The sequence below is a fragment of the Symphalangus syndactylus genome, chromosome 2 (genome assembly GCF_028878055.3).
Source record: "Symphalangus syndactylus isolate Jambi chromosome 2, NHGRI_mSymSyn1-v2.1_pri, whole genome shotgun sequence".
In the NCBI taxonomy this organism is placed as follows: domain Eukaryota; kingdom Metazoa; phylum Chordata; class Mammalia; order Primates; family Hylobatidae; genus Symphalangus; species Symphalangus syndactylus.
In genome coordinates this window covers 10,385,639-10,408,046 of record NC_072424.2, presented here as the reverse complement: position 1 = coordinate 10,408,046, position 22,408 = coordinate 10,385,639, and the positions used below count along the sequence as shown (strand labels likewise).

Sequence of the window (22,408 nt, the reverse complement as noted above, 5' to 3'; positions counted from 1 at the left end):
CAGTTCCTGCCTCATGAGGTTGTGAGGACGAGACAAGAAAACGCAGGTGGATCATGTAGCCTGATGCCCAGCGCTCAGAAGATCTCCACACGGTGCTGTTTTTGCGGGGTCACTGCCTTCCTCTCACCCCAGCGTAGCCTCAGCCACCAAGAGGCCTAGAACTCTGGGAAAGAAGCAGTCAGGACTGGACACGGCTCCAGGCTTTTCTTGTTTCTCTAAAATACTCAGAGTCCAGGGTCCTTTGTGGGATCTGCCTTGAGTAGCCAGAGCTGGCATAAAGGGAATGGGAACCCTGAACACGGGTTTGCCGTTCCGGGGCTCTCTGGTGGTGTGTCCTATGTCAGCCCGTTCATCCATCCATTCATTCATTCATTCATCTAAGCACGTGTTCATCAGCTGCCCTCTAAGCAGCCACCATGTGCATTGGTTCTCCCCAGGCCTCTGTTGGGCGGGGAGCCCAGCCTGAAGCCAGGCTGTGAGTGGGATGGGAGGGGGTGCCAGACAGGGTCCTGCGAGAGGTGTTGGGCACACAGCACCCACGGTGCCTCTCCCAGAGGACCCCTGCCCCTCTCATCTGGGCAGTGAGGATGCTTGGGATGGACGGCCTGCCTTTGCCCAAGCCCAGAGCAATGGTCCCGGTACAGTGACTGTTATTAAGTTCTCAGAGAAATGCCCAGAGTCCCCCAGGTTGGTAGACGTTTGCTCCTTGGACTCCTCAAAGGCTTTGCCAGATGGTGGAGGCTGTGTGCGTGTGTGTGCGTGTGTGCATGCGTGTGTGCGTGTGTGCGCGTGTGTGTGTGCGTGTGTGTGTGCGTGTTTGTGTGTGTGTGCGTGTGTGTGTGCGTGTGTGTGTGCGTGTGTGTGTGTGCGTGTGTGTGCGTGTGTGTGTGTTTGTGTGTGTGTGCGCGTGTGTGTGCGTGTGTGTGTGCGTGTGTGTGTGCGTGTGTGTGTTTGTGTGTGCGTGTGTGTTTGTGTGTGTGTGCGTGTGTGTGTGCGTGTGTGTGTGTGCGTGTGTGTGTGTGCACATCCACGCTGGACACAGGGCTGTGTCGTGATTGTCAGATCGGAGGCAGAGTAATAGTGCTCAAAGCAAGAATAATTAATAAGCCTACACTTTTCCACAGTGGACCTTCTTATTAAAGTGTCAGAATTTAAGTAGCCCAATGTTGTACATATGGATGTAAATGAGATACGCATTGTCCATTGGAATAGCTCTAACTTTGTTTCTGGCTCAAGTGGTACATCTTGCACTAACACAAATCCATTTTTTACTTGACTTTGATTTTCTGATTAATATTATGATGCTGAGTTCAGGTATATGATCAGGTTACAAATATAATCAGTTTTTCACTGAATGGCTGTTATTTGGTTTCCATTAACAGAAACCTGTTTAAGGATATTTCAACAAAAAACCAAACAACTGCTGAGTCTTACTGTGGCTCGGTATTTGGGTTTTAGAACAAGAGTAACTAGATAACCCTGAATGTATTCTCTTCTTGGTTTATATTTTTTAAAAAGAAAAGAAAAACAGCTCGGTTTTGACATTAAGGAAATAGCCGGTAGCTTCTGGTTTCTCGCTGGGAGATGCTGGTCTTTACTCTTCTGCTCACTGCCCTCCTGGTGTCCCAGCGGTGGGATAATCCAGAGCCCACCTCAGACAAGTCCTAACCCACATGAGCTCACAGTACTGCCATCCCACTGCATGTGAGGGGGCAGTGGATTTCCAGCGTGGGGCCCCATTGTGGGTGATGGAATTTAGAGGCAGCGGCGTGATTTGATAGGGGTGGTTCAGCCGTAGCTCAGCCCTGTGGGCACAGTGTCTTTTTGTTCTTCTTCTTTTTTTTTTTTTTTTGAGACGGAGTCTTGCTCTGTCACCCAGGCTGGAGTGCAGTGGCGCGATCTCGGCTCACTGCAAGCTCCGCCTCCCAGGTTCACGTCATTCTGCCTTAGCCTCCCGAGGAGCTGGGACTACAGGTTCCCGCCACCACGCCCGGCTAATTTTTTTGTATTTTTAGTAGAGATGGGGTTTCACCGTGTTAGCCAGGATGGTCTCAATCTCCTGACCTCGTGATCCACCTGCTTTGGCCTCTCAAAGTGCTGGGACTAGAGGCGCGAGCCATCGCACCCAGCTGAGCGTCTTTTTTTCAGGTGGGATGGTGGTAAACTCAATGAGAGAGAATTTTGCACATCAGGCTAAAGCCTGCATCTGAAGTGGCAGAGGGCATTCATTCTCCAGGTGCCACACAGGCCTCTGAAGGGACTGTGACCTCCTGGGGGCAGGGGTGTGCTCCCCGACCTCCTGTGAGCCTCCTTAGCACTTAGCAAACCCCCGCACATTTGGGGATATTCGCTGAAATGAGCCAGATGGGATTTAATGGACTCTGAAGTACAACTGTGCAGCCTCAGGTTGCCTTCGGCATCCAGGCCCTCGGGGCACTGCCATGCTCCCCAGGGCTCAGAAAACACAATCTGTTCCCAAAATTAGCACAGTCAGAGCCCGGGTGAGAAGGTGAAACTACTGTCCTTGGCCTCCAAAGCATGGAATGCCCCCAAGCCAATGAGTGGTCATGAAATCTCCCACCTCCTGTTCTGCTCACTTGCCAGTCACTCAGAGACAGCGCCTGCTGTGAGACTGTGCCCCGGAGTCTCACCACAGCCGGTCACGGGACCACAGGTGCCTGCTCTGAATGAGGGAAGAAAGGCCAAAAGGCACAGAAAAAATCATCTTGCAGTTCCAAGTTTCTTGCTGTATCTCTTACCACGTGCTTCCCATGAGGCTGCGTTTGGCTGGAGGGTCAGCCTCTTTGACTCTGATGGCGAGTCTGCATTCCTGTTCGAGGCTTTGATTTCCAGTACAGTCAGCCCCAATTTTCAGGACTGATCCTAGAGTATGCATTCAGTTATTGATCATCAATAGTTTATTGTCCTGTCGCTGCATCTCCCCTGGACACGGTAATGGAAGTATTGGTTTATTCATGAATCCTGTTTGAAGGACGTGACAAATTGATTTTCTGATACAGCCCAGATAAAGTCAAATGAAAGTCACAAGGTAGAAGAGGTGCTCTTGACCTGACCATCATATCGAAAGTGTCTTTACCATGTTCAGAAGCCCTGGAGAGTCTCACAGCACCACCCAGGTCCCTCCTGGGTCGGCAGCACTGAGTCCCCAGGTGCACCCGGCACCTGCTCCCTGAGAACCACTCAGACAGGACCTGAGACGATGCCCAGCGAGGAAACAGGGCAGGGCCAGGGCTGCCCCCAGGCCTCGTGAAAGTGGGAGCTGAGCCTCTCACAACCTTCCTGTCCTGCAGGGGGAATCCCAAGGCACCACTGGACATTCTCCAGGCATTTTGTGAAGCTCGGGTCCAGAACAAGAGGTGCCCGGCAGCTTCAGAATTGACAGCCCAGGGCCTGGCCTGCCCCATGCTGACTCCCCCAGTGAGAGGGAGGCACACACCTCCCTGCACTCCTCCTGGTCACCCTCCCACAGTTTCACTGGGTACTGCTGCTCTGGACTCTGCCCTGCTCCTGCAGAGGCCCCTCCAGAAAGTGCAAGACCATGAGAGGGACCTGTCTCACAGGAGCTCATGTTCAAGTTCAGAGAGAAACGCGGACAGGGAGGCACACGGCGCAGCGGACGGCCAGCCATCGTGGCCAGTGGAGACGGCTAACAGGGCTTCCCAGGCGGGCACAGGGGCCTGGGAGGGGCGCTGGAGGTGGGTGCAATGCCAGAGCGGAGTCCTGTGAACAAGGACTGGGAGATGACGGTCGATTGGAGAGAAACCGCCATCGCTGCTCCAAAGTCACCCTTGGAATTATAGTAATTTTGACAGGCTGTGGCAGCCGAACATCTTCATTAATGTGGAAAGACAATCATGAAGACAATGAAAATGACTCTGACCGCCTCTCGCAGGGAGTAGAGAGCGCCGTCTGCGTTTGCTACAGTGGCCCCCATCTGTGGTTTCACTTCACAATTTCAGTTACCCACTGTCAACTGTGGCCTAAAATACATGAGTGAACAAGATATTTTGAAAGAGAAGAGAGAGACCATATTCACATGACTTCCATGACAGTATATTGTTAGAATTGTTCTATTTTATTATTGTTGTTAATCTCTTACTGTGCCTGATTTATAAAATAAACTTTATGTAGGTATGCATGTATAGGAGAAAGCATAGTATAGTATATCTGTGGCCTCAGGGGCTCTTGCACCGTATCCTGCACAGATAAGCGGGGAACTGCTCTATATAAATTGATGGTGCTTTCCATTAGAGCCACGGCAGTGTCTAATGGAAAAAGTAACAAGACTGCAAAAGTATTGAGGGCAGTGTCCTTGGTGTCTGTGAATTGTAGTTTACTTTTGTCTGTGGAGGTGAACCTTGCTGTCTTCAGGCCATGCTTTCGTGATCATAAATAGTCTACTCTGTAATAATAATTTGGTCTTGGTAAGATCCAAAGACTATCCCAAACACAATTATCTTGTCACTGCTTAGGTGGTAATTTTTTTTTTTTTTTTTTTTTTTTGAGACAGAGTCTTGCTCTGTGGCCCAGGCTGGAGTGCAGTGGCGCGATCTCGGCTCACTGCAAGCTCCGCCTCCCAGGTTCACGCCATTTTCCTGCCTCAGCCTCCCGAATAGCTGAGACTACAGGCGCCCGCCACCACGCCCGGCTAATTTTTTGTATTGTTAGTAGAGACGGGGTTTAACCGTGTTAGTTAGGATGGTCTCGATCTCCTGACCTCGTGATCCGCCTGCCTCAGCCTCCCAAAGTGCTGGGATTACAGGCGTTAGCTACTGCACCCGGCCCTTAGGTGGTAATTTTTAATGAGTAAAAGGTTCAGCTGGTATCTTGGTATTGCTGGTATTAGTGGTATGTCTTATTTGAAATGACAATCAGTTACTACAAGGATGGGAAAAATTATTGGTAATCTTTGAAACTAATGAAGAATTGTGAGACATTGTACACTGTTCTCAAATTTAAGATTAGGTAAGGAAACCTTTGTCTTTCATCTTTGGTTTTATGTGACCCCCATTCAGGAACGAAGAGTTATCACTTTAAGGTTTTCGAGGGCTTCCTTGCTTTGTTCTTTCAAGACAAGAAGGATAATTTTCCTCCATAGGGAGGAAATGTATCCAGTAAAAGTCTAGCTATATATAGTTCATTCTGTCTTATTTGGCCCCAGCTATTATTGTAAGGTCCACATTCTTTAAATTGGTAATTAGCCAGTGGGCTTGTTTGTTGTTGATTAAATGAATTCAAGTATGGCTTTAGGGTCTGAGAAAATGTGCTTTCGAGAAGCTTCCTTGTGTCTCCAGCTATCTGTGGGTCTGTCGTCTTTATTGGAATCAAGATAGTCTTAATTCTCACAGAACAAGCTCTTTACTTTTTATTCATTTTCAAGAGGACACTGTGCACAATTGGAATTACGCAAATTAGAGAATTAGAGTTTGGCACATAGGAAATTGAAATTATCCATTAACAGACTTCCTGACTCGTCAGCGTTCTTACCGGTCCTTGGCCTGGGTGGAGTGCTGTTGCGTCCTCAAGCAGACCCTGTGCCTGTGCTAGTCCCACCCCCTCAGCATCTGGGCCTCCCAGTCCAAGCCAGGCAGGGAGCCCCAGGAGGAAGCCCATCAGGGGACTTTCTGCGGCCTTAAAATTTCTTTTGCTTTTTAAAAAATTATTTGATAAAATAAAGTTTAGTGTATAATCCACAGGTATGCACTTGGGGCTTCTGCAGTGTTTATGTAAGAAAGCATTGAGCAGTGGCTCACACCAATATTTCCAGCGCTTTGGGAGGCCAAGACAGGAGGATCACCTGAGGCCAGGAATTTGGGATCAGCCTGGGCAATATAGCAAGACCCCATCTCTACAAAAAATATAAATGAAATTAGGCAAGTATGATGGTGCATAACTGTAGTTCCAGCTACTCAGGAGGCTGAGGTGGGAGGATGGCTTGAGCCCAGGAGTCTGAGGCAGCAGTGAGCCATGATCATGCCACTGCACTCCAGCCTGGGTGACAGAATGAGATCCTGTCTCAAAAAAAAAAAAAAGAAAAAGAAAAAAGCACTGAAATGAATTATGAAGCATTGTTAACTCTTAGACATAATGGATTTTTTAAATTCTTTTATGACAAATTAGCTCACTGTTACTCTGCCAGCATCAGGGAATGGGGTCAATGCTGTGACTCCCCAGTAAGGACCCACGGCTTCAGCTTCTCTGTCTTAGCTTTACTGGAGCTTCTTCTTCACTCAAGGAAACCCCATCTGCAGATTCCAAGCCTCCCACTGGAGAGGTGAGGGCAGGATGTGGTCGTTTGAGTATGGAAATAGTGATAGATTTTATTGCCCCACATTACAGATGAGTAAACTGCAGACATCACCTCCACAGTCACCCACACAGTCAGGAGTAGGCCTGGGTGTCGGAGCCGGACCCTGTGCCCTCATCCTGAGCTCCTCCCAGACCCTGCAGCTTCTCCACGCAGCCTCATGTGGAGGGAGCCCAGTGCCACTCTTCATCCCCCCAGGAACTCCCCAAACCCTGGGGCCTCCCTGCCTGCACTGGATTCGGATCCGAGGGCAGTACTGCACGCAGAGCGCTACATGTTGGGCTGGACTTTTCCACCAGGACCTGCTCCAGGGGACCCAGGGAAGCAGCCCCTCCCCAGCTCCCAGCAGCTTCCTGGGTCACCCCCTTTTCCCAGGGCACTGTCTGTTCCCCAGGGACCTCAGATGCCTCTGAACACACTTGGCTTGTGTGTATAGGGGGCAGGGGACATGTTTATATGGGGAGGGAGAAAAATATTTGTGTCCATGGCTGCCTTTCTTTGGCCACCAGAGCCAGGTACTTCCGGAGGTACAATCTCCCAGGGTGCGCGCAAAATTCAGTTTCCAGCACCCCGAGAGTCTCCCATGTATCTCCAGAAACCCCAAAACAACCCATTCCTGGCAGGCCAAGCATGCATGCATGGTGGGTGGCTGTGTGGCCTGACCCTGCACGGCCCAGGTGGGCCCCAGGCTGCAGAAGAAAGAACACAGCACTTCCTCCCTCAAACCCCCAGCGCCTCTCTGGTTGGCCAGCCAGGTGCGGTGGGCAGATGCTTCACCATCTCTGACCTCCCTGTTCTCATCCATCTGTGTTCCAAGGCAAAGGGGCACTGCCTGTCTGGGCTACTGTCAGGGGAGGGTCTGGCGAGAGGCCCCCTGCACCCTTGCCAGCCAGCACAAAGCAGTATTTCTTTATCCCTTCCTCCTTTCCACCTGGCTGGCACCTGACCTTTCCCCAATCTGTCTTCAGTGAAGGAAGACACAGAACAACACCCCCTTCCAGTGGGTCAGCTGGGGCTTGTCCACAGCATGGCTGGTCCCCTGCCCAGACTCCTGGAGGACACTGTGGGCCCATTCAGGTCCCTGCAGTGATAGCCAGACCAGGGACACCACCAAGCCTCTCATCCTTATTTCTCTCTGCCTGTTTCCCCTCCCACTTTTTCTCTCTTAACACTGGACTTCTTTGCCAGTCTTTTAGTAGTGTTTCAGTGATGTTACATTTAGACATAGGCAATTACTTTCGTTCAAAACATTCAGTTCCAACCTTCACCAACTGAGATAAAAAGCAAGCCCTTTTCGTCCCTTTCTCTTTAACAAGCAAAGCTGTCTCCAAAGAGGCCAGCTCACCATGGCTCCATCTGAAACATGCTGAGTCGACAAATTTTACCATTAAGGGTTTTTTATTATTATTCTTCAAATCTTTCATCTATGTAAGTATATTCACACTTGAAGCTTGGAAAATGTCTGGATTTTGTTTCGCCTTCAGAAAACATACTTTTTTTTATTTGAGCTTTTGTTTTTCTCCATGTATAACAAATAATCATTTTGCCCTATGAGTCATATTGCCCTGATTTCACGGAAAACAGGTGCAGTATTAGATACAGACGCAGAGGGGGTCAACCCACAGCTGTGGTTTTCATGTCTGTGGGCAGGACTTATAATAGTCCCTATTTCCTAGAGGGGGTATTAGCAGGCAATGAGGTGATGCTTAGGTTAGAAGCGCTTAGCACAGGGCCTGGTATGTACTCAGTGCCCAGAAAGGTTGATCTGTATTATTAGCAATTATTCTGAGAAAGTAACTCTGGCCTTGATGGCCTGTGCTTCCTGCGGTGAGAGGCCTGATGGAGCCCAATGGTCTGTGTGGCTGTCTGCTTCTGAGCACTCTCCCTCCTCGGCTGCTTTTGTGGGGCCTGCATGGTGGAGGGATGCCCGGCATCCCAGAATTCAGCCCCCACTGACCAGCACCCCACAGGATGCAAGTCAAAGTGGGGCTCTGAGCTGTAGGTTAAAGGAGGTGCTTGTCCACTGGCCAGGAATGCCATTTCCCTGTTGTAATTGTCCTTGTTGAGGCTGTTCTGCTCTCGGGTTTATCAGAAGATAAAGGGGTCAGCCTCCGCCTCCTGGCCTTTGCTTTCCTTCCTAACCCAGAAACATGTGGGTCAGCGCCTGCATGACCAGGATGGATACTGGAAGAGTGGGCCATGGAGCCTTTGGAAAGGTATCCGGGCATCATTTCCACACCAGCATTCATGGTATTTCTCCGTGCATGGGTGGATGGGCCTTGAGGAGCCCGAAAAAGCAGGCTGAGCTCTCCTGAAAGGGGACAATCCTTGGTCTTTCTCTTTTTGCCAAAAGATCCTGGATAAATGAACCCAGAGAGACCCCAATCTGGACCAGAGATGCTGCCCCTGCCGTTTGAGCCCACCTGGCTGAGAGAGGGCAGGTGGCAGTCCCAGGACACCCACAGGCGGCTACTCAGGAGCCTGTATTTTGGGCAGAAACAAAGAAGCTGAGAGGTACAGCGAGGTGGGACACCTGCACGCTGAGGGTCTCCACCTCCCCAAGGCAGGACAGGTCATGGCAGAGGCTTCAGGGGAGGGTCCCGACTTTGGCTGGGGGCGTGGGAGTCTCCAGAGGCAGCGAGCCCAGGACACTGATGCTGCAGACCACTGGATTTCCGGAGAACACTGTACTTCACCAGCCTGCGTCAGACACATAATTCACAGAACTTTCTCCAGAGGAGGTTAGCCATGTTTGTCAGGCTCAGGGAGAAGTGAGGAGGCCTCCTTACCATCGATTAAATATGGGATCTGGATCACTCTGTGCCTGTCTCCTGCCCGGTCCCTTCTGCGACCTCAGGTGGCCTCACTCCTGGCAGGCAGAAGGGACTGGGGTCACACACAGCCACACTCAGGGATTAGGACCTGAAGTATATCATTGAGCCCGCTGCCCGCCCCAGGCTGGGAATTGCAGGGCCGTGATCTCCTCCATCTTTTCTTTCTCCAGCTGCCTCTGAAGGTCACGGAATCTGCATTTCTTTGGAAAAATGGGGCAAAGGTAAGATGGTGCACAGCACACCTGGCCCTGGCTCAGCCCCCCATGTGGACAGGTTGCAGAGGGCCACTGCCTCGCTGCAGGGGGCTTGCCCTCAGCACCCAGCAGAAGGGGCGGCCCCATTTTGTCCCTGAGACTCCACCGTCTCAGGCACAGCTGAGCAGGCCCCTGGGGCCCAGGGTTCCTTGGCTCTTGGGTTCTGATGCCTTCATTCCCAGAACACGAAGCCAAGGCCAGGAGCGGGGATCTGCCCCCAGGAAGAAGCCTCCATCCCTGGGGAAGCCTTGAGACCCTCTGGGATGCAGCCCAGTCCCCACCCGTGGCCACTCGCTTCCACCCTGCCCCGGCCCAGCCCTGGCCACCCCAGACGTCTGGCCCTTGTCCTGAATGCTGTCACCTCTGGCCTCAGCTGTCCTCCTCCCAGAGCACTATCCTGCTCCGTCTCTGCTCAGGGTCCCCCCAGAGGCCTCCGGCTGGGATTTGTCTCCACTTTGCAGTTGCCTTTTGCCCCACATGCCCTGTCCTGTGGTTATTTACCTTATGGGGGCATCCTCCCTCTTGATTACAGACTCCTCAGAGGCAGATAAGAGTGGGTGGCTTTCATCCTCCAGCTCCTAACTCTCAGCCCACTGGGCTGCTGTGCTGTGGTCCATGTGAGTCATCAGATGCCCCATGTGGAAGCCTCATGGGGGCTCAGGGCCCCAGCTGGGGGCAGAGAACCTCAAGAATCTGCCCAACCGGCTGCAGGCTCCTAGTTCTTGGTGACTTAGTGGATGGGAGACCCACCTACAGGTTTCCAAGCTGCTGCCTTTCTCTAACACATGAGCGGGTCCTGGCTCAGCACTATTGTTCTCCACCAGCCCTGACCCAGCACCCATTGTAAGCCAGGCCTGTGGGCGTCAGCACCAAAGACCAGAAGAGTCGCCAGCCCATGGGGCATCTGAAGCAGACGGCACAATTGACCCTCTCAGCCCAGACACCGCCCAGAGCCTTCTCCCTGACCTCAGTTGCAGCAGATGAGAAGGACACTGTGGGAAAACCGAGTCAAGATGCCCAAACTGGATGACTTGCCTGCGGGTGGTGCACTGCTGAAGGCCCATGCGTCTCCTTTCTCTGGGATAATGCCAGCCTCCAGCAGAAGCTTTAGTCTATTCCTGAATAGAGAAAATCTGCTGAAAAACGTCTATTTTCCAGCTGAATAACAAGCCTTTCAAGAAGAGGAGGATGAGGAAAAGACGGCGTGTGTCCAAGTTGAGCTGAGACGGACTGTAAGCCCAGGCCTGCCTAAGGCCCCCACAGTGGGCATCACCAGGGCTGGGACCTTAGGGGCCGCCAGCTTCCTCCACCCACCTGCCTGCACAGACAGCTCCTGGGCATCAATGCCTCATCGGTCAGATCTGCCCAGGCTGCTTCTGAAAGAGTTTTGTAGAGAGATTGCTCTTCTGGGGGTGGGAACAGGACACTTATCTCCATCCCCCCACCAACCATCACAGGAGGATGAAAAACCTCAAAGAAAGACCCAGGGGGCAGATGCAGTCACAGATCCCAGTGGAGATGCAGGCTTCGGAATTGCAGGCTGCTTTTTGGAAATGGCAGAGGCTCCCCATGTGGGCTTCCCTCACCCCTCCGAGGCCTTCCCAGGAAGACGTGGTGGCAGAGGCAGAGACCGTGTCCACTCAGCAAACACCACCGTTCGCTTTGCTGAGTTCGCAGTTTCCCACAGCATGACTGCTGCCCTGGCGAACAATGGGGCCACGCCATATAATAACCAGCCCTTGCTTGATGAGTTACAGTTTACAAGACTCACTCATTTATGATTTCGTGGGATTCTCTTGTTTCACTAATTGGGAAGTAGGCGCACAGAGGTTAAGTGTTCTGGAAAAGGCCCTCCTCTGGGGGTGGAGGGAGGGGAAAGAGAGAGAGAGAGGATGAGAGTTAATGAGAAAGAGAGGCAGAGAGAGACGTCGAACCAGCTGGGTCTTCGGGCTCCGTGGCCCGGGCCCTTCAGAAAGTGCCATGAGTTGATGTGCTGGAGAGAAGGTGCATGTCAGTCCCCTACACCTTATTTCTTCATGGCAGTTCCTTTAAAAACGCCCGTGGAGCACCTCCTCTGTGGCAGCTCTGAGAAGGCACCAGGGTAGAGACCTGCATGAGAGTTGGCCTCTGCTTTGAGCAGTGCCGCGTGCATGAATAATCCTGCCAGAAAGGTCTTCCTGGACATCTCTGACACTGAGCATTGGCGTTGCCAGGGGAGACTCCTGGTCGCCCGCGTCCTATTCAAGTTCTGTGGGTTCCCAGGGCCCTGTGCTCTCTGTCCCCTGCAGGCCTCCCTCACCTCCCCAGCCTCCTTGGACCGGTTGACTCCCTTTCTCCCCAGGCAGCCCTCCACACCCCTCTAGACAGGGGCAGGCACCCTGCAGGGCGCCCCTACCACATCGCGTGCTTCCCCCGCCTAACACATGGCAGTTGCATTCTAGTTATTGAAGTCTTTTCTCTCTCTGGCTGAATCGCAAGCTTTGGAAGTGGGGAGGTGGGAGGAGGGGCCAAGGGCAGTGTTTGTCCTGTTTAGTTGTCTCTCCTCATCCTGGCAGTCAACTCTTAGTAACCAATGCTGAATGAATGCATGGATGGATACATAAGCCACCCAGCAGGTACTCGTGAGTCTACAGTCTCCCTCAACTGGCAGCTGAATAGATTTCTTTGAAATCAAAAGTGTAGCATAAACCTACCCACAAAAGTTTAGTCCAGCCATCATCACTTTCGGAGGTCTGATCCAGCTTGGGCTGCACTCAGTGGGGCCTGGGGCACAGCTGGCCAGCATCTCCTCTGTCAGCCACACCCCTGAGTGGAGGCTCCGTGGAGGGGCTGCAGGCCTCAGCTCCGGGTGCTCTCTTCTCAGTGGGAGACAGCGGGAGGGCTGTGCTGTTTCCAACATTCCCAACACTTCCATTGTTTCACACCATTACTGCTGAGCCCCAAGGGCGGATGGATGGAGTCATGCTGTGTGGGCCCTGCTGTTTTCCTACCCAGGGTGTTTTGGGCAGTGGTTCTGTTTCCTATATTGATGTTTCCCACGGCCCTGCCAGGTAGCCTCTGATAAAGCACATCTCTTCTGAGTGAGCAATGGCCTTTGGGGACCATGAAGTACCTGTAAGTGTGACTCTGCCAGATGACGGGCAGGTGCAGCCATCGGTGGGACCTGAGCAAGGCTGCATTCCTTACCTGGCTCAGGTGTGAATCTTCAGGGCAGCAAAATGTGGATGAGACTGAGTAAGGGGAGAATCAAGATGTGTTTTGTTGAGAGAAGGAAAAATATGAGCAGGTCTCATGACAGAGGGGTCAGAGATCTAAATCTTGGAGGGCTCCAGGGCTCAGTTCCAACCACGTCACCCCGTCTCTCTGCATTCTCTCCAGGGGGCCATATTTCCCTCTTCAACAGAGACAGCCCTGTTTGCTGCTTGTTGTCCCTGTGTCCTGTCCACTTTCACATTTGCTCCATATTTTTCATCTTAGAGCAATTGAAAATTAAACCTTTATTTTTTTGAAACAGAGTCGCTTTCCATCACCCAGGCTGGAGTGCAGTGGCGCAATCTCGGCTCACTGCAACCTCCGCCTCCTGGGTTCCAGCAATTCTCCTGCCTCAGCCTCCTGAGTAGCTGGGATTACAGGCGCCTGCCACCACATCTGGCTAATTTTTGTATTTTTAGTAGAGATGAGGTTATACCATATTGGCCACAGTGGTCTTGAACTCCTGACCTCAGGTGATCCACCCGCCTTGGCCTCCCAAAGTGCTAGGATTACAGGCATAAGCCACCATGTCTGGCTGAAAATTAAACTTTTAATGTTGAAATGATACTTGCATTAACAGAATCCAGGAAGGTTCTGTAGGCTGTCCACTTGTGCCTCCCAGCTTCTGCTATGCTCTCCTCATAGGATGGAGACACCTGTGTAGGGAACAGGCTCTCTTTAATGATGACTAAATCCGGAAGATGACAGCCACCGCCTTCTCTCTCTTCACCACCCTTTCCTAACACAATGTCAGTAACACTTACATTTCAAGGTCAACAGGAAGGTTAGAAGAGAAAAAGCACCCTTGGAGAAGAGTGGGTTAGAACCAGCTCCCATTGGCCTCCCAGTGTGGTGGGAGGAGGCTTCAGGGCTAGGTCTCCTGCTGGCCACTTGTGGCACCAGCCAGTTGAGCTGCAGCCCACACCATGGCCTGTGAGATGCCATGGTCATCATCTATGGGAAACATGAGAAATTACAGGGTAGGGGATTTTGAAATATTTGCAGGAAATCAATACAACTTGTAAAAAACAGTCTGAACTCTCTTCTTCCATGGGCTTGGGCATTTATTGTATGGTGTGAATCTGCAACTCTATTTAAATTATGTTTCAGTAGAACTTTCTGAATTTGCCTTAAACTTGTGGGTCAGGAATAATTAGAAAAGGCATATCAAGCACTGATTTTTTTCCAGAAAGTTGATGATAATGTTGGTATAATTTGTAATTTATACAAAATACTTATAAACATTTACTAACTACCTTGGGGGCTGTAATGGTATCGCTGACCACATAGAAGCAAGAAAGAAATAAAAAGCTGCTAAGAGATCATCAGTATTCACTAAGCGGCTGCTTGAAGAACCCTGTGCCTGAGGATGATAAATTGAAGGTGCTTTGCAAACTACTCACAAAGCATGACTTTTCACTTAGATCAAATGACTATTCTCAGCTAATTTTGCTCATCTTCAATTCCAGGTTTCACTGTGTGCTTACACAAGGTGAAGTGATAGCTGTTAGTGCTCCCAAGGGTAGAAGAATTTCACGAACCATCAGATGATGCCAGTGTTACATTAGTGTCATTTTCAAGCAGGGATTTTCAAACAAAATCAGTCCATTCCCATAGCAGTTGTATTTTTTTTTATTCATTTCATGGAATCCCAGTACAACTTGGATGTTCCTCCTGTCAAAGGCAAAGCCTTGACTTAATTACTAATGTCACAGGAAATGCAGTGGAAGAGTCAGCATCATGATAAAATTATTTGTGGGGGAATTATGAATATGATTATATAAGTATGGGTAAAGCTCAGCATTTGTAGTAAATGTATTGTACTTGGAATTGATTGTGGTGTACACATCATTTATTTACTTATTTATTTATTCAAGATGGAGTCTTGCTCTGTCACCCAGGCTGGAGTTCAGTGACACAATCTCGACTCATTGCAACCTCCGCCTCCCAGGTTCAAGTGATTCTCCTGCCTTAGCCTCCTGAGCAGCTGGGATTACAGGTGTGCGCCACCTCACCCAGCTAATTTTTGTATTTTTAGTAGAGACGGGGTTTCGCCATGTTGGCCAGGATGATCTCGAACTCCTGACCTCAAGTGATCTGCCTGCCTCGGCCTCCCAAAGTGCTGGGAGTACAGACATAAGCCACTGCACCCAGCCTCACAGCATTTATAATTGTGTCCAAATTGGACATCTCATCAGTTAAAATAGAAGCTGTTGATGTCAAAATTTATAAATAGTTACATGTACACAGAGTAACTAAACTGCAAATTCATGGTAATTAGGCTGACGTTGAATTTTTGAAACACTGCAGCTTTGTAATATGCACTTTCTCTCTCCTGCTCATCATCAATCAGATTCTAGAAATGTTCAGGCCTTCAAAGAATTATTTTGTAAATAAACCTAAGTGTCCTAAAAAGATGGTGAATCTTTCTGCAAACAAGGCCGTAAGTGTGAGTTTAGTTTAGTTCCAAACTAGTTGGAAATATATTATAGGAGGATTCAATAAATGGAGCACCCAAAACCCTCCCCTCCCCACCCACACACACACACATAGAACTCTTGGCTTTTGAAACTTTTATAGAGTTACAATTATTGAAAACAAAGGTTATGGCTGGGCGTGGTGGTGGCTCACACCTGTAATCCCAGCACTTTGGGAGGTCAGGGCGGGAGGATTGCTTGAGTCTAGGAGTTTGAGACTAGCTTGGGTAACATAGTGAGACCCCCCCCCATCTTTACAAAAAAAAAGTCTTAAATTTTGCCAGTCATGGTGGTGCACCCCTGTAGTCCCAGCTACTTGGGAGGCTGAGATGGGAGGATCCCTTGAGCCCAAGAGGTTGAAACTGCAGTGAGCCATGATGACACCACTGCACTCCAGTCTGGGCAACAGAGTGAGACTCTGCCTCAAACAAACAAATGAGATTATGAACAGGAAGACACTAAAACTTATTTCTACAAAAACAAGGAAGCAATAAAGTGAATTAAATGATGAGAGCTCACAAAATGCTAATCTGAAAAAAATGCAGGCAATTTTATTTTAAAATTTAAAACATAAATAAGAACATTGAAAACTATATTGAATGAAACATTAGGAACAGATAAGGCTGAGAAATTGATCAGAGGCTGTGAATGCGTGCCAAGAATAAGTATTATTTTTTGTTCTCATTTTATTTTCAGATAATCAATACAAAAAGGTTTTTTTCTTTTCTTTTCTTTTTGTTGTTGTTGTTGTTGTTGTTGTTGTTGTTGAGACAAGGTCTGGCTCTGTTGTCCAGGCTGGAGTGCAGTGGCATGATCTCAGTTCATTGCAACCTCCACTTCCCAAGCTCAAGTGATCCTCCCACCTCAGTCCCGCAAGTAGCTGGGACCACAGACGCATCACCATGCCTAGTTAATTTTTTGTATTTTTGTAGAGACAGGGTTTTGCCATATTGCCCAGGCTGGTCTCAAACTCCTGAGCTCAAAGCGGTCTGTCGGCCTGGGCATCCAAAAAAGGTTTTCTTAAAAACATATGTATATATATATCTCATATATATATATACATATGTTTTATATATATATGAGATATATATATATAGTATGTTATTTTGTTTTCAGAAAGATTAATTTTTAAAAATTTTTTTGAATAGAACTACTTAATAGTCTCCCAGCTTAATAAAATCAAATCATTGGTCAATAAATGTTTTAGAGAAGCATATATTTTGAATCATTATAGCCCCCTCCTTTGCTCTCCAAGAAGTCCTGGTTTGGATGAGAAATTACGTGGGACCCATTCCAGGGGCTCTCTTTAAGTGCGGTGGCTTTGAAACCTGAGTATGGCTCCCAAATTATTGTCTCCTGCTTCCTTGAGAAGAACCCTCATCTGTTTCTCAGTTGAAAGCAAAACAGCTGCAGGTTTTGACCACGTAGGTGATGGGTTTGGGCTGCAGAGAGAAAACACTACCCTCTTAGAGCTGCAGGGGGCAGTGTGGGTCAGTCCACTGCTGGACATCCTGGGCCAGCTGGAAAGGAAGGGCACTTGCGGGTTTGGTGGGGCCAGAGGGGTCAGCTGGGCAGCTCCTGCTCAGAGGCACTGGCCCAGGGATGGCCCCTTGCCCTCAAATGCCCTGAAAGCTCCAATTATTGAGGTGCCAGGGAGGAAGTCAGGGGCTGGGAAATGGGGACACAAGACAGCCCCTACCCTCTGGGGTCTCCTGGGCTGGCTGAGAGGTCCAAAACCCAAATCACCTTACACAGGGCCAGACAGTGTGATCCCAGGAAAGACTCCATCTCAGGTCGCTCAACCTCAAAATCTGGTGGGGTCAAGTAAAGGGTGAGGAGAGAGAGGGGACCACTCCAAAAGAGGGGGCAGGGATGTTGGGAAGTAGACGGGGCTCAGGAAAATCCCTTTCCTACCCTTGGTTGTGCACCTCAACCTGCCTCCTGCCCTCCCCCCAGCCTAGCCACCTTTTCCCAGTCTCCTGCCCAGTTCCCTTCCTCTTGCCCCAGTGCAGTGACTTCCTGCAGCTCGCCACCTTGACCCTGGCCTTCCTCCCCAATAACCCCCACAAGGAGTGCCTCCTCCACACCCTGCATTTGCAGCCCACCTCCCCTTCTGACAAGGCCCCAGACCCCAGATGCAACTCCTACAGGCAGTCTCCCCAGGAATGTTCCACTGTCCTCTCTAATGCAACCTTTCATCTTCAGTAACAACAGGACATTGCTCATAGGATTTCGGTGAGGGTTGATGAAGTCATTTATCTCAAAACCTCAGGTAGCTTATCTCACTTCATAGGAGCTCAGTAACTGGGAGCTTATATTATTGCTTTATGCCTCCAGCTAAAAATCATCCTTATCCCCACCCTAGAGCCCCCATTCTCCTTATCTCAGCTAATGAATGATGCTTCCTCCCACCCCAGCTCCCAAGATGGAAACCCCAATACCTTTGTTGCCCCACTTATCACCCACATCCCACTGACCACCACTGCCATGGACCCTACCTTTGAAATCCTTCTAAACTCCCTCCCTCCTTTCCATTCCTATTGCCTCTGGCTTGGTCTTTCTTAATCCATTGCTTAGACCAATACGTCTCAAATGTTAATGAGCAGAGGAACCACCCAGGAATCTTCATAAAAGGTGGGAGGTCTGGGATGGTCCTGAGACTCTGCATTCCTCATAGACTCCCAGATGATGCTCGGGCTCCTGGACCACTCTCTGGCCGCAAAGGCTACCCTGTGTCAGGAGCTGACGTGGGGCGTCCAGGGCTCCCTTTGGAAACTTTCATGGTGGCTCATGGCTCGTAGCCAAGGTTTTCGAACTTCAGTCTCTATAAAGCCATTATTCCCCAGATACTCGGATTTCTTCCATCTGGAGTTGGGCGCAGGAATGGGCATCTTTCCTTAGTGCCCCCAGGAGACTCTAATAATGTCGATTGTTAATGGAAAATGAGCCCTTAGGACCAAGCCAAACTCTAGCATGGCATTGAGGACCTACCCAATTCCTCTTCAGACTCTTCCTCCTCACTCATCTTCACTCACGTGCCAGAGAACTGCTAACTGCCTGGACAGTGGGTCCTGTCTGGGCTCCCTTCGCTCCTCTGTCACCTGGCCTGCGTCTCCCTCTGCCTTCCATCCTGGATGACTCACTCGCTGCACTGCATTTCTGGGGAAGGTTTCATTAACTGTCTAGAGGAATCATTGCTCCCTCACCTCTGCTCCTCGGCACTGTGGCCTTGTCTCTAGAGCATGGGAGTGTGGTATCAGGGTGGCTGTCCTTCTGCCTGTCCTTCCTCCTCAATGAGCCACTTTAGGGCTGAAACAAGACTATATTCTTTGCATCTCCGGGGCCTACCTGGCTGCCTGACCCAAGGACTTGCCCAGTGAAGAATATTAAAAAGACATCAGATGGAATAAAAAGACAGATGTATAATGAAATAGATAGTGGGTTGACTGTTGAGGGGAGTAAATATACAACCTGCTTTATCATAAATAAACTCCTTTTCTCACCTCAGTTCTAGAAATCACATGCAATTTGTGCTCTACATATTCAGCATTTGGTAGACTCACAACAGAAACTGATGAAATACAAATCCTTAAAACTCCGCATGCAGAGTCTCGCTCTGTTGCCGAGGCTGGAGTGCAGTGGTGCGATCTCGGCTCACTACAAGCTCTGCCTCCTGGGTTCAAGCAATTCTCTGCCTCAGCCTTCTGAGTGGCTGGGATTACAGGCGCCCACCACCACGCCCGGCTAATTTTTTTTTTTTTTTTTTTTTTTAGTAGAGACAGGGTTTCTTGGGCAGGCTGGTCTTGAACTCCTGAACTTATGATGCACCCGCCTCGGCCTCCCAAAGTGCTGGGATTACAGGCATGAGCCACCGCATCTGGCCCTGTACGGTTTTAATCACTGTTTCAAGCACCATTTGGAGCAATTCATGTCTGTGCTTACCAGGTCACTTGTGCAAGCCCACTGAGAGTGAATGGCCAGGGACTGGCAAGTTGTCATTGGCCTTAAAACCATTGTGGAAGACAGTGTGGTGATTCCTTAAAGATCTAGAACTAGAAATACCATTTGACCCAGCCATCCCATTACTGGGTATATACCCAAAGGATTATAAATCATGCTGCTATAAAGACAGATGCACACATATGTTTATTGCGGCACTATTCACAATAGCAAAGATTTGGAACCAACCCAAATGTCCATCAATGATAGACTGGATTAAGAAAATGTGGCACATATACACCATGGAATACTATGCAGCCATAAAAAAGGATAAGTTTATGTCCTTTGCAGGGACATGGATGAAGCTAGAAACCATCATTCTGAGCAAACTATCCCAAGGACAGAAAACCAAACACCGCATGTTCTCACTCATAGGTGGGAATTGAACAATGAGAACACTTGGACACAGGGTGGGGAACATCACACACTGGGGCCTGTCGTGGGGTGGGGGGACGGGGGAGGGATAGCATTAGGAGATATACCTAATGTAAATTACGAGTTAATGGGTGCAGCACACCATCATGGCACATGTATACATATGTAACAAATATGCACATGTACCCTAGAACTTAAAGTCTAATTTTATACTATATATATATACATACATATATATGTGTGTATATATATGTGTATATACACATATATATACACACATATATATGTATGTATATATATACACATATATATGTATGTGTGTATATATATATGTGTGTGTGTATATATATATATATATATATATATATATATATATATATACACACACACATAAAAAACGGGGACAGACCCGGGCTCCAGCTGGTGGACAGGCTTTGAATTCTGCAGGTTGTCGCCCACTGCTGGTCATGTCAGGAAAATCACCTGTGGCTCCCCTGAGCACTTCCGGACCTCAGTGTCTAATAGATGAACAAAATGATCTTTGTCTTTCTCAAGGGTGTCGGCCTCCTCTTAGATCACTGAGCATTTGGAGAGGAGGGTTATCAAATTAATGCATGAGATAAGAAAATGCTTCAACTAGGAATTCTGCATCTCTGGAATTGTATTAAACCAATTAATACTCCCCAATCACTCTGTAATTTACTGAAGTATATTAAAAGTATTGTGGCAGTGTGCAATAACAGATTTTTAAAAACAGTGTGTGCCTCCGTGGGCAGAGCTGCCTGTCATGGAAGGGCCAGGGCAGCATGCAGCAGGGGTGAGGGCTTCTGTCTCCAGGGTTCCTGGGTTCAAATCACAGTTCCTCCATATCCTCCAGCCTGACTTTGCACCATTTCTCTATCCTTCGGGAACCTCTGTTTCTCAGCCCTGTGGGGTTATTGTGCGGATAATACAGATATAAAATACTCAGCACATAGTAGGTGCTTATGGAATTATTTGTGTGTATGGCTCATTTTACAAATCTAAAATGTGTGTTTTAGAAATAAAAAAGACAGGGAAGAAGTGAAAGTGCTGATTGCCACCATCGTAGTTGTTCTGGGCTAATTGTTATAATATCCTCATAATGGTTTCATCTTAATGGTGACGATTACTGAAATACAATTAGGATTTTTCACGTTCATTCAGATGTCTTCTCTAATTACAAGCATTAGTGTTTAACATGTGAGCAGCCAGGGAATGGATGTTTCTTGGCCTCAGTTCTGAAATGGGTCCATTTGCATCCCTGAGGGAGGCCTCAGGCAGGAGAGGGCTGCTGGTGGGGACAGGCTGACCTTGGATCGGGTTCAGGGGGTGGGGAGTGGGGGGGCCATACCTCCACTGCATGTCTGCGTTGTCAACAGCAAATCCCATTCAGCAGGTGCCACTGCCCACCTGCACCTGCCAGTGAGCCTCTAGTGAGGGGTTCCACACCACCAAGCAGTCACTGCCACATTTAGCGATGCTCTGATGTTTTGGCAAAATGGAGTGCCAGGTGAAGATCTGAGGGGATGGCCCACAGGTCCTCAGCATGAAAGAGCCTTTTTCTGTGCTGAGCCACTTTACCATCTGGGTCTGCCCCTGGGCATTCCCACCCCCTACCCCCGATAAATACTCACCTGCATCCCAGGGTACTCAACTGGCTCTGTCAAGATGAGCGGACCGTGGCCCCATCCTCGCAGAGGCAGCTTACCTCCACTTCACCTGAGAGTTTAGACATGGCCATGGTCAGATGCAAGGGTCAAGCTGGAGCCAGGCAGAGCGTGCTGGAGCCCGACCAGGCGTGTAGGAGCTAGACCGAGTGTGCTGGAGTCAGACTGAGTGTGCTGGAGCAGCAAAGAACAGAGAACTTGGCTGCAGCTGGGTGATGAGGCTGCATGAACTAGGCCCTGGAAGGATCGAGGTTTCCCAGGCAGAGTGAAGGGGGATGAAGAAACAGATTGAAAAGCAGTGTCTTGCTGGGTGTGAAGAGGACAGCGTGGCCAGAGAACAGGGCTTGAATGGGAGGGGTGGAGTTAGCAGGGCGAGTGGAGGGTGGATGGTAGAGGGTCCAGGACGCCAGGCTAGGTCACCCAGATGTGATTTCTGCTAAGTGGTTCCGGGGAGGGCAGGGGTCTGGGATGAGATCGCCCTGGGTTCCAGTCCCCTATCTGCCCCCACTAACCATCAACCAAGCAGGTCCTCTGAGTCCTGGTTCCCTCCTTTCAGTGAATGTCCACAGTCAGTGACTGTGTCCCCCTGGTGTTGGGAAGGCTCAGGGAGAGGATCTGCGAAAGTGACAGGCAAAGTTCTTGGCTCAGAGGAAGCCCTGAAATGAAGTTGGCTCTTATCCTCATCATCACTGCCTGGCACCGGAGGGTCCCATGGCTGCTGCTGGATGACCTCTGAGCCTGTCCCTGCCTCTCTGCAGGTCCACCATGGAGCCCTTGTGTCCACTCCTGCTGGTGGGTTTTAGCTTGCCGCTCGCCAGGGCTCTCAGGGGCAACGAGACCACTGCCGACAGCAACGAGACCACCACGACCTCAGGTAAGGACACATCCCCCTCTCCCTTTCCCTGGCTGCCTCCCCTACTGCCTCCTCCTAAGCTCCTGGGACCATTCAGAGGGTGATAAAGGGGCTTAGAGTAAGAGAAGAATGGTGTGGCTGAATTTCTTAGTGTGCTTTTAATAGTTTGTGCCTCTAAAAACAGGCAGGCTAGATAAGCTAGTTTAGCATTTGGTTGTTGAGCAAAGCTTAGTGTTCTAGAGGTGACCCATCTACAACCCCAGCTGAGAGCTGGGGTCAGCCTTGGCTGGAGGCAGGAGAGCAAAAGGGTTAAAAATCCCCCAAAATCCCCTTGTGCAGAAAACCAAC

At 49.6% G+C, this 22,408-nt stretch overlaps 1 protein-coding gene and 1 long non-coding RNA gene across 7 annotated transcripts in view; one reads left to right on the top strand and one right to left on the bottom strand.

Annotated features, from left to right (window-relative positions):
- The window catches only part of PTPRE (protein tyrosine phosphatase receptor type E), a 179,847-nt gene that overhangs the window by 112,196 nt on the left and 45,243 nt on the right, over nt 1–22,408 (top strand). For all 6 annotated transcript variants that reach the window (XM_055245563.2, XM_055245583.2, XM_055245593.2 and 3 more), the window contains one exon: nt 21,966–22,081. In XM_055245563.2, the coding sequence (XP_055101538.2) occupies nt 21,973–22,081 (109 nt within the window). In that variant the 5' untranslated portion in view covers nt 21,966–21,972. Of the gene's footprint in view, nt 1–21,965; nt 22,082–22,408 lie in introns of those variants that run through there.
- Nucleotides 20,251–21,823, bottom strand: LOC134732358 (uncharacterized). The gene is made up of 3 exons (XR_010115421.1): nt 21,720–21,823; nt 20,892–21,259; nt 20,251–20,446 (listed from the first exon to the last, which is right to left on the bottom strand). It is a non-coding gene; the product is annotated as an uncharacterized lncRNA (long non-coding RNA).